This window comes from Heterocephalus glaber, unplaced genomic scaffold (assembly GCF_053883595.1).
Source record: "Heterocephalus glaber isolate CG9 unplaced genomic scaffold, H.glaber_assembly_v1.0 deba00000809, whole genome shotgun sequence".
NCBI lineage: Eukaryota > Metazoa > Chordata > Mammalia > Rodentia > Bathyergidae > Heterocephalus > Heterocephalus glaber.
The window spans coordinates 10,219,450-10,231,935 of record NW_028258163.1 but is presented as its reverse complement, the minus strand read 5'-3'; the positions used below and the strand labels follow the sequence as shown (position 1 = coordinate 10,231,935).

Below are 12,486 nucleotides of genomic sequence, written 5' to 3'. Positions count from 1 at the left end.
TCCCTTGCTATTTTTAAGAAGTCTTTCATTTGATGATCACAATCACAATCTTGTGTCTATATTTGATATTCTGTCTTCACATTGGTTAACTCTGCTGAGTGTCATTTCAGTAGAATTTTTATCTCTTGGATTTGTGTTTGAATCTGTTTTATGGAATCCAGTTATTTTCTATTTTGGGGATTTATGGTTTGCATGTCTTTCCTAAGATCCTTTTAAAAAAAATCTGTATCTACTCTAGATTCACTAACCATTTCCTTCATTATGGTCATCATCACTTTAATTATCTGTGTAATTGTTTCTGTTTTGATTTTATCAAGAGACTTAGTCATTCATTCTGTTACTTCTGTTGCTACCATTTCAGGAAATTCAGCTGGGTGGCTTTTGATTTCTTCTACCTCCATGCCCCCTGGATTTGCCTTGGACAAGTTGGAGATTATGGTTCACATCTTGCTTCTGTGTTTTCTCATTTTGTTTCCTTTTTGGGGAGGGGTCCATTTGTTTTCTGTATTGAGGCTTGTAAATTTCTTATGATAAGTAGCTTTATTACTAGCATGGAGACCTTGTTAGGAAATGACTAGTTTTCAGAGATGTCTTTTAGGAGTAGCTGGCATTTGAGTCTGTCCCAAGATCTTACTTCTTCAATTTATTAGGGATGAAAGGTTGCAGACTGTTTGGCCCAGCTTTTCCTTGGTACTAGACTGTAATATTGTTTATGACCCCAAGATGATATAGGTATTGGCATACAAGGAATCACAATTGATCATAACAACTATGTCACCTTGGCTAAAGTAGTACAAAAAGCAGTAATAACAATAGCACCAAGCACAAACCAGAAAATAACAAACTATGATAACTAATAACTTGCTACCTTTAACCACAGGTACAAGATTTATAGTTATAAAATAAAAGCTAAGACAAATCAGAAAATTATATATAGTAAATACCCATTCAATAGAGAAATTTTACCTGAGGGGAAGAAAATTTAAAAGGGAGAAGAGGAAAAAAGTAGAGAAATAAAAGAAGAGAAAAAGATTAGAAGCAAGGCTGAAGGCCAAAGGAAGATCACTCAAGCCTCGGGAAACTGTTGAAGAAGACAGGAAGGAAAGAAAGAGGGAAAAAACAAAAGCAAGAACAAAACAAAACGAAAAACTGAAAACAGTATTCATACTCAACAAAAAACAAAAACCATCCAACAATTAAAAAAACAAACAAACAGAGGTCCAGACCAAGATGCCTCACTACCAGACCTGGGAGGAGTTCAGTCGCTCGGCCGAGAAGCTCTGCCTCGAGGACCCGATGAAAGCACGGGTGGTTCTCAAATATAGGCACGCTGATGGGAATTTGTGTAGTAAAGTAACAGATGATTTAGTTTGTTTGGTGTACAGAACAGATCAAGCTCAAGATGTGAAGAAGATTGAGAAGTTCCACAGTCAGCTGATGCGACTTACGGTAGCCCAGGAGTCCCCGCAGTGTTACTATGGAAACAGACTGACAGTATGAAATGAAGATTCTGTTTGTTCTGTCTGTAGGAGGTAAATATCTTTTGAAATTGAGAAAGTATTGGACAGAAAATACTTTATGTAACTGAGTGGGCTATTCAAAAGCCAAGAGGTCATTTTTTTTTGTATTTTCTTTTTAATGTTTATCTTAGAGCTGTGGAATATAAGTGCTTTCAGTTAGAGAACTATCATTTATTTTTTGGAAATTGAACAAGAAAGGCATCTATCTTAGAAACTTGCAGAAACTGATTGATGTTGGGCAGGATGATGTATAAGTATTTCTCTGGTAACTATGTATCAGTAATTTTAAAATGAAATACCAAGATGAGCCACTTCTTAAATTTAGTTCATCTGCCTTTAAGAGAAAATTAAATGTAATCATTTTAGTGGATTGTTATATTTCTTTGGAGCATAAACTTGCACTGTTGATAACCAATAAATATATATGATAACTGGAAAAAAACAGAAAAAAAATGCAAAGAGAAGAAAAAAAAAGAAAGAAAGAAATTTCTCCGTGACTTCAAGCCTGTGGCTATCTTCTAGGGTCTATAGTTTTGTGGTGATGTCCAATTCAAGGTGTGATGCTGCTCTCCCTGGTAGACAAAGGAGGCAGCCAGATCCCAGATTCATGGCGGATGATCACCAACAAGCCTGCAGTAGGATTGGGGCAGGGCACTGGTTCTGGTACTTTCAAATCCATGGCAGTTAGAGCTGATCCTGTCCTCTGGTCATGGGATTGGGGGCTTGCTGGTCTGACCATGGCTCTCCGACCCCAGACATCTCCTGTGCTTGTCCTTCACCCAGTCACTGTGGAAATTTAATACTGGGACCCTTAAGTTGAAGCCAACCCATGACTACTCTGAGTCCTGGGTTCAGGTGGCCCTCCCTAAAATGACATCTGACCGAGCACTCTCTCGAGGGGATATGGCAGTTGCTTGGACTGGAGTCACTCACCAGTTGTTGCAGCACACAGTGTCCACTGCTCCATTTCACTGGTGCTTTTCTCCCTGAAGGCCTCGGGAGTCTCTAGTTTTGCTCTTCCTCTCATCTCTGGGAGCTAGGAAGAAAGTTCAGATTGCTCCTTCCTTTTTCTGCATTGTGGTCTGTCTCTTCAATGTTTTTGTGGGCTCCAGTTTTCCCTTCAGATATTTCTTGGATCCCAGGAATCCATCTCCCTTTTTCTTTTCTTCCCCAAGTTGTTATTTTCCAGCGTCTGGATTCTAAATTTTGGAGAGGTTGATTTGTTGTTGCTTATTGCTCCGTCTTCCAGGGAGTGTCTTATGTGTTTTTTGGCCTGTTTGGCCATTAGTCTGTGTTTATGATAATTAACTTGATAAGGACTTATAAAATAAGTAAATGAATCTGATGCTGATCAAAAAGAAGCAAAAAAAAAATTTTAATGTGGGTGGAGGGGAAGGAGAAAAAATTGAGATATGTTATGTACTTTTGCCAATTTCCCACAATGAATGTAATCATTATGTACTGTAAACATGTTAGAAATTTTTAAAAAAGAAATTAACCTGAGGGCCCAGTGAAAGGCTATGTTAAATGACAGCCTCCTCTGTGTGTGCAGGGTGAGTGTGTAACCTTGGGGACCAGAGACTAAATGTATAATACACTTGGAGGAAGAACCACAGGCTCCTTCTGATTATATAAATGTAGCATGGTAAGAGCTTACTATCCTGTGAAAAGTGTATAAGTGTATACGTTGTTAGCTTTCATTTGGCTTTTAAAAGCAATCACCAGTCTTTGGCGAGAGGACAGGATTAGACAGTGATGAGGTGGCACATAATTGGAGCAGCTCCATTTAAACCTAGACTTTATTCTAGAAACAACTGTGACTGTGGAGTGAGGGTGCTTTAATTTCACATTCCACTTCAGATTGATGAACAACCTTGGGATTCTTAGACAATGTTGAAAGGGCCCTAAAGAGATTCTTGGACTACCTGCTGCTAAGTCAGGTATGTGCATGAAAAGTTGTTGGAAACATAAGAACAGCTGTTGCTGTATTTCACTCTGAGTACCTGGAGTGCTCACATTAATTGCACAGTACTGGGACCCCAATAGCCCACTAGATGCCTTTGCAGTTCAAATGCTCTGATGCGTTGTCTTTTTGCCCTTTAACAGCATATTCACTGGCTCAGACATCAAGGCTAGAAAGGACTCCAGGTGAGGTTTGGCTAAACAAATAAGGTGTTCTTGGGTGTCAGAGAATAGGTAAAATCTATTTTGTTTTGTTACAATTTAAATTCTGAAAATATAATGATATTACCAGAGTCCAGAGTTGGGAGCTTTCACATGTATGGAGTTGGCTAGGATCTAAACGGGAGCTACTGCAGTACCCTCCCCAATCCCATTAGGCCAGCATCCCCAGCCCCCTACATAGTTATTTGCCATTCCAACTGATCTGTATTGGCATCTCCAAAATGTGGGCATGGGATTGCTTTAGTATACTTCATTGACTTTATCAATAAGTTCCACTGCCACTTTTCCTTTATCTTTTCGTAGTGCCCCCCACCAATGCACACAGATACATAACTGGATCAGTATTTTCTATAACTCATTTCATAAAGAATGCCCAGAAGTCGTTCTCAACCTACACCCCTACTGTTCTGTCACTTTCTCTCCTGTGCATGACTGCCTGCACAACAGTAGGTATAGTGACTGACTGTGCACTACCTCCATCCGTCTCCTGCCCTCATAGTCTTTCCAGGAAGACTGAGTTTTTATAACTGGCAATCTAACTGGCATTTGCTATTTTAAATAAATGTACCCATTTTTCTGGGCCAAGGTATGGCACCTTAGTAATCACTATGTGATTCTGTAGCAGATAGAGAGGACCCAGAGATTTTTCTTTCCAGACCATATGCCTGTGGCCACGGCTAGTAACCATGGGATGTCTCAGGAAAACTTTTATCTCTGAAAGCATTCAAAGGGAAGATTCATAAAGCAATACTATACAATAAGACAGGCCCTTGTCTTGCTTCCATGTTTTGTTTTGTTTTTTTCCACAAAATCTTTCGCTCCAGAAATGTAAGTTTGTGCTGCTGGGCAGTGCTCCTGCCCAATGTATCAAAACATTTTGTGACTGTTTGAACCATGTGACCTTTCACGAATGTTCTATTAAACTCCACCCCCTTACAAGAATGTTGGTAGGCTCTGCCCCTCACAAGAATGTTTTGTTAAGCTCCGCCCCCTCACAAATATACTGTTAAGCTCCGCCCCCTTGTGAGAATGTTCTGTAACTCTGCCCCTCTGCTTCAGTGAGCATACTTGCCTACCCTGTAGATCCCTGTTTAAGGAGGCTCTCGTTTCTGGTAGAGTGCTCAGACTTCGAGTATGAACTCCTCTGAGCCTGAGGCATAGTAAGGTTTTTCTCCACCCCTTCGAGTGACTATAGGATTCTTGAGTCTTCAAATTGTAACACTGTAACACTTGGCTGTGCCTCAGAGCTACAACTTATGGGTATAGCACTGAGCTGCTCTGCCTTGCCACAACAAGATGAGGAGTAATATACATTTATGTTACCCTTTGTCCCTAGCCAGGTAAACAGAGAAGGAAGAGATTCTGTTGCAGAAGGTTGGGAAGTGCAGAGTGGGTGGTCACAGTTCCTTCTCTTTGTTTGGCAGTCATTGTGTGTAAATCAAGTACATGACTCCAGTTTTCTAAGGTCCCATCTCCTCCAGGTAGCTATCCAACCCAGACAGACCCCCAAATGCCTGGTAAAAACACTTTCAGTTGAGCATTGGTCTATTTAGGACTCTCAGTTGGATCCTGAAATGTTCTTCATTGTTTAGACAAACACATTTTGAACAGCCATCCCTAGAAAACTCAGACTGGTGACTTATTTAGTAGGCAGTAGGAGTAAAGAATAGTTTCACACATATTCTGCCAAAAACACTAAACAACCTGTTGGTTTTGTCTCCTAGCAGCACAAAGAGAAGACCTTCTCTTGTAGAATGGCCCCATTATAAACTCCTCTGGGAATATGAGTATTCTCATGCAGTGTAATTCTTCTTTCCTGGGGCCTCCAGTGGGCTGGTTGCACAGTAGGAGTTCAGTCAGGAGTAATGGCTGATGGTACTAACACTGTGGGCCTTAAATTTTGGCTAATGTGTCAAATGTGCTCTTCTTTTGTTCTCCAGATGTCCCTGGGGTGGCTTCAACCACTTTCCTGGTTTCAAAGATCCTTGACCGGACCATTGTGGAAAGATTGATAGTCTGAGACAGGAGACCCTTCCCAACCCACAGGAAAATCCGTGTGCCTCTGCTGTGGATGTGGCCGGGACTCTGGCCAGATGACACGGCTCTTGGATGGAGGCCCCTCATCTGTACTGCCTCCATGATTTCTTCCTTTTGCCACAAAAATCCCTGTTCCTCCCAGCTACTCTGCACCTGCTATCCAGTTCACCAAACCCCCAGCCAGATTTCCTCTTCCGTAAGCCTCCCTGTTACTTCCATGATGCCCCAGGAAAAGTATCTTCATTCATCTTCCTTTTTGCTTCCTCACATTTTCCATAGCATCATTCAGAAAGCTTTCTACCTTGTCCTACACTGCTATTTCCAAGCCAATGTTTACTGTAATCTACCATTAATTTTAACCCTTAAATGTGGTTCAAGTGTAGAAATTTTCAAATATATATGAACACTGAGGTAGAAGTAAAATGAATGCCCAAGTAAGTACACATGACTCAGGTTCTCTAGCTCTGAATTCATGGCCAAGCTGGATTTGTCTCTACACCCACCCCTAACACTATCACTGGATTATTTCAAAGAAAATCTAAAATATCATATCATTTTAATCTATACATCATTCAATATTTATCCCTAAGAGATAAGGGATCCTAAAAATATCGTAATACCATGCAACAACTAAATGGCACTGCTCAGACCTCTCCAATTAACCAGTCAATTTTTTAAAAAATTGATTTGAGTCAGGATGCAAAGATGACCATCACACATTTATTTCTTTCATGTCTTTTATGTCCCTTAAGTCCTTTAAAATCTAAAATATTCCCTTACCCCAAACCACCAGTTTCATTAAAAAAGCTAGGTCATCTGCCCTGTAAAGTCTTCCCATTTGAGTTTTGCTGATTATACCCAATAGTGTGTTGATCATTCTCAGTTCTACCATCTGTAGAATTAGGATAATACTTGCCCTATTTACTTCATAGCCTTCCTATTAAGATCAGATAAGAACATGTATGTCAGGTTGTTCTAATAAATAAGGAAATTGTTTTCTATAATGTTCCAAAACAAACCACATTCACACGCCAATGCTTGCATAAACATTTACTAAGATACAGCCAAGAGAGATGTGTCAGGTCCTTCCCGAGAGCACAGACTTCTTTATTGGTGTGTAACAGGGCCCGGGGGCTAGATGCACTGTATAATCAAAATCAAATGCCAGCTTTTTTGCAGACTTGGTCAAAGCATCACAGCCCTAAACACCATTTAAACTGCAAGAAATCTGAGCATTTCCTAGCTTTGTTTTTTATTTTACTTGACATATACATTTTAATGTTAATGTTCATTGCAGAAAAAATAAAAACAAAAAGAACTCCTATTTAAACTTAGCAGAAAGCTGAGCCATCAGTGTGAAGGACAATGTGAATGCAGCTGCTTTTCATCCATAATTAACTACATCAGAAACATGCTGCCATTCTCAGGGGCTTTAGTGACACATGCACATTAACAGTGAGGGCCATGAGTTTCCACCCAGTATCTTCTCTTTACTCTGGGTCCTTGTCCTCATCTGAAAAATGGGGGACAGACTTCTTTGCGACAACATTGTCCAGCCTCTGTCCTTGTAGATACGGATTGACACTCTGAAAAAATGATGGTTTGGTGTTATATGTGAACATCAGAAACAGATATCTCACAAAAGAAGTGAAAGGGAATTGTTTCTTACTTGTTGGGTTAATGACAAGGTAACAGTGTTACATGCCACCCGCCAAAAGATTACCTGGTGCACTAATTAATACTTCAGAGACTTATGAATACAAGTCAACAATTGTGTCTTTCATAAAACCATAGAGTTCTTTATCAAATGCAATATGGCTTTTAAAAAATTATTATTTGGGGCATGAAAATTTGGGGTAAACCAGCTAAACTAAGCTCTTGCTAATAACTTAGATACCATGCTCCACAGGAAAGAGAATTGTTATTCTATGTCCCTATTCAGATAGGAGAAGAAATCTGAAGAACATTAAATTATTTTACAAAAAGAGTGTTCTGAAATAGGTGACAGAGCAGGGCCAAATGAGAATTAGAATCTGAGAATTGGTCCCAGTCATCCTGTGGCTGTGACTGATTCTTCCATGCAAGAAAACACTAAAGATATTCATTAAGGAAGGCACAAGTGATCATTTGCACCCTCCCTAAGTCAAATTCAAAAGGTGAAGAAAAAGATAATTCTGGAAGTCTACTTCGTTTTTGTTCAAGACTCCATAAATGTCTTATTTGTGATATTCCAAATGACTCAGAGTTTTTCCATTCCTTCTCTAATACCTATCTATTTTTTGAGGTTTGGATTTGAGCTAGTAATTGAAGCTTTACAACATAGTGTTTAGCAAGCAGAAAAAAATTCAAAAGATTTGGAAGATATTTGTTTATTTAAGTTGACTTCCAGTAATGGAACAAAAATATGAAAAAGAGGCTGCAGTTACAGATGACCAGCAATGCCATTGTGTGCCAAGACCCCACGAACAGAAGGAGGCAGCTCGTTCACAGGTAAGTCTCTCTTGCCCATGGGACTGACCTGCCATGGTTCCTTAGAAAGGTTAGCAGAATTCTCCAAAAGAGAAAGAGTAGAGGCTGAGCTTGGTGTTTAAATGTCTTTCCACATTCTGACTGCTAAAAGCATGAATTATTAAAGACACAGCTCACTCTGCAGAAATCCATCTCAAATAAGGTGAGAATTACAAAGTGAGCAAGGCTCTCAGCTATAAAAGTAGCATATCATTTCCAAAACATTCAAAACAAAATTTTTTCTATTGGGTATTGTCACTTAGAGTGGTCTGGCCTATCCTGGGGGATCTGGGTAGCCAGAACAAATGTGGACTGAAAAAGTATTTTCAATAGCATAAATATTTTTTCTATTTAGTGATAGCATTCTAAAATTTCTATTATATTAAATGAATATGAGATGCTCATGATTATCGAATATCAAATATCATGGGGCAAAGTCCTAAAGGGAAGAAAATTAATAGGGGGGAAAAGAAGCAGTCACTTGAATTTTTTGGATAAATGCTTAACTGTCAGGATTGAATCCAACACTTAAGAGTAGTAATAATAAGGAGCCTAGGTTTTCATTGCATTCTAAAGAGTGCAAGGCACTTATATTTTTGTCTTCACACTCAGGTGAGGACTAGTTAGCTTACACGGAGAACATTATTCCCTTTTCACAATTGGAAGAACCCCTGAGAATGGATCCTTGCTTTGGTGTCTCCTAGAAACCCTCAGCAGATGATTAGCCTCACTGAGGGATGCCTTGATTTTTCAAAAAATCAAGCCCATGATTTCTTTATATTGATTCATGCCCTTGAGGAGGTGGCTAAAGTTTTTGATCAAGATGGGGACACCCATCTGGTGCTGGAGGAGGCAACTTCTGTTTTCTCAATAGTTCTGAGTCTTGTGCCTTATGGTGTGAAAATGGGTCTTTATAGATGCCTGAGAATAGGAAGAATTTGATATCTTTGGGTCAATGTGACCTTTATTTTCCTAAATTCTAAGCCTTTCCTATGTGGAGGAAGTTGAGGCCAAAGTAAAGTCCTTTGTAATATGTGTCTTAGCCAGAATTCTGAGTTTTGGTAATCATGGGTCTCATGGAAAAGCGACCTCGCTTGTGACCCACTGTCATTCAGGGTCAGGACCCAAGGAATGGTGGGCCAGGAAGTAAAGACAAAACTGCATGCTGAGTTATTCACTTGGGGTCAGTCAATGGTCTTATTTGGAAATGTCCCCTTTGTCCCTTGGGGAGATATATAAGCCATCTTCCTGGTAAATTATATGTATTTTGAGTTCCTAGAATAGAATTTCTTGATGTTCTCTCAAAAACACATTACACTTTTCCTGTCACCATCTGCCACTGAAAGCTGCAACCACCAACAAAACCCCCTAATAATCCTGTTAACTCTCCCAAACTAGATCTGTTTCCAGACGTAACAACTCTCTGCTTCTCTCATAAGAAACTGGCTGTGGGGCCAGGGATTTAGCTCAGTGGTTTCCCCGCCTGCTGCGCAAGCACAAGAACCTGAGTTCGATCCCTGGTACCAAAAAAAAAAAAAAAAAGAACAAGTACTTGGGGCCAGGGATTTAGCTCAGTGGTTTCGCCACCTGCTGCGCAAGTGCAAGGACCCGAGTTCGATCCCCAGTGCCAAAAATAAATAAATAGATAGATAAATAAATAAATAAATAAATAGAAGAAACTGGCTGAGGGTCTTCAGTGTACTGTTGGGCAGCACAGCGGCCAGACGATTCATGTTGAAGCCTGAAATCCACACCTCTTATAGCCCTCTCTAAATTTGGTAAAACTATTCAAAATGATCACAGTTACTGCTGTCCAGATTCTCAAATTTTGCCAGGATTCAATTACTTACTATTCTGAATAGTATTCTTATAGTAATTTACTGTGTAATAATGAGTATTCCTTCTCTTCCATCCCCTCCAATCTGGTCAGTAAAAAAGGCAAATGTCCAGGCCTTTCTGTCTATAAGATGCCAGAGGATTAGCAGAATAGACATTGATCACTTATTAAGTCTCAATTCCATAAAATGCATTAGAAGCCCAAAGCAAATTTGGCGTTCCGCTTTATATGAGGTGACACTATATATGTAGTAGCTAAATACAGAGCACTCAGATGAAGGTCCCACCTGGACACCCTGAGGATAATTAGCAACTAATTCAATCAACCCAGCAGTTTGCAAACAAATATGACAGATCAAGGAAATTTCACATCAGTCTGGCTGAGCCAAGAGGAAAGAGATGTAGGAGAAATGAGGTTTATTTGCCTCATTTTTTTGCTCCCGTGTTCCTGGTACAATGATGGCTTGGAGCATGCAGTTTGACACTTCTTGACTACTGTCTTGTGTTTTTATGTAATTGATGCAGATGTGCCAGTGGTTTTGTCCATGGCCTGCGGGCCCTCTGAAGGAAGACCTACCTTCATGTACTCCCTAGATCTCCCACCCAAGTTGGGGGATCAGTACACATCCTCTGACTGGAAGGAAGGATGGAATCGCCACAAAACTGACCATTCCACTGAATATGACGTGCTAACACGTGGGGAAGTTATCCTAGAAGTCAAGAGCAGACGTTTTAGGTGTGGCCCTGGTCACACAGGACCTCTGTTCAGCCCTCAGCGTTGCATGGGACAGGATCCTGCTGCTTTCCAACAGCTGAGGGCTCCCACTTGTCAAATGCCGCGCTACACAAACAGGTCTCCCCACAACAGCCCAGCCAGTGCACGTTACCCTGCGCTTCCGCCTCTGTCCTCCCTTCATCTTCTCATACAGGAGTTTCTTATTCTACAGTGGGGAGAAAAGAAAACACATAAGCAGAAGTATGGATCAAATTTGGTGAACGTCTGTTTTAGAAGCAATGCTTGGTGTGTCTCTTGGATATTTGCATACACATATTTTGGAAACAAAGCTAGATGAAAGGAATGTCATGTCAGAAAGATAGACCACAAGTGCAGCTTTCATAAAGCCCTCTGCAGGGCCCTGAGGCACACAGTGTCATCAACAATCACATAAATAGCAAAATATGGCATTTTATAAAACACAAGGGAGCTGGAAACCCATCTCCTCATTTTGAACAGCCTTTGCTTAAAATGAACAATTTTATCTCACTATTGAACTCCCTTTTTATGAACAGTACACATAAACTGTTCTCCAAAGCAGTGTCTAACTATTAACAACCATCTTCTGTGTAAATAAACAAGACCCTACAACTTCTGCGCCCCTCTCTTCTGTGGCTTAATTCAGTGCCCCCAGTCAAGACAATCGGAAAACCATTTGGTCTATAACATTTTTAATAGAATAAACCTTTTAAAAACTGCCAAAAAACTTCTTGGCAGAAAGGCAAGGGGGAGTAAAAGGGCTCTGTTACCACAGTTTGTATAAGTGTTTCCACATATTGCTGCGTTTCAAGCACACGACTTAAATGAGCTCAGAATATCAGACACATGCTCAACACATTTCCCATATACTGAGATGATAAGAGACAGAATGCTTAACCTGAGGCAGAATTGGGTATTTCACTTGTGTTGCTTTATTTATTTGTTCTTTTTAATCAGAAGGGAAATAATGTATAAAAGAGGTGAGTCAATGTCCTCTAAAGAAAATATATTGATATTGACTTAAAAAAAAATGACAGTTCTGATGAGGAACAAGCTTATATAGCACTGGCATCTCTGAGCCATTGGTTATAAAAGTGGTTTTTTTTTCTTCCGTAATTGTAGGTGTGAAAGTTAAAGTGCCAAGTACCAAAAGTGAGCATCATCATTTTCACAGCCCTTAAAATCTACCACACCTGCAATTTGCCACACTTATCCCTCACCTGACCTCAACTCTGCAGGGAGGCTATGCCAGGTGGGAAGGGGCCTCACTGTCCAAGCTGGCCATGGCTTTCCTACTGCTCGGCTGAGGAACAAACAGCTCCAGTGAATATTGCAAGGGAGACAAGGCAGGCGTGGGGATACTGTTGCCGGACTTGTTCCCTTCAGTCTGTGAATATAAACAGTGTCTGGTGCACAGAGGATGCTCTGCGCATTGGTGTCGGAGCCAGGGAAGGGAGGCTGTGCAGGAGGAGGGCGAGAACAGTGACCCTTCCTATGCACAGTCCTGTCCAGTTGCCTGAGCTGGCAGAGTGCTGAGGGCCCTGGGAGCTGGTGCCATGGGGTAGACTGCCAACCACTCCTGGCACGGTTTCTACTGGGCCACCAGCAGGGTGAAGGCAGAAGCATTTTAATCCCTTCTAGATTGAG

At 40.6% G+C, this 12,486-nt stretch overlaps 1 protein-coding gene and 1 pseudogene across 4 annotated transcripts in view; one reads left to right on the top strand and one right to left on the bottom strand.

Moving 5' to 3' along the window:
- Positions 1-1,215: 1,215 nt before the first annotated feature.
- Positions 1,216-1,507, top strand: LOC101721316 (signal recognition particle 9 kDa protein pseudogene; annotated as a pseudogene).
- A 5,269-nt stretch (positions 1,508-6,776) lies between these two features.
- The window catches only part of Scg5 (secretogranin V), a 51,141-nt gene continuing 45,431 nt past the window's right edge, over positions 6,777-12,486 (bottom strand). For all 4 annotated transcript variants that reach the window (XM_004861504.4, XM_021241880.2, XM_021241881.2 and 1 more), the window contains 2 exons: positions 10,973-11,026; positions 6,777-7,327 (listed from right to left, as the gene is read on the bottom strand). In XM_004861504.4, coding sequence (XP_004861561.1) covers positions 7,232-7,327; positions 10,973-11,026 — 150 coding nt within the window. In that variant the 3' untranslated portion in view covers positions 6,777-7,231. The remainder of the gene's footprint in view (positions 7,328-10,972; positions 11,027-12,486) is intronic.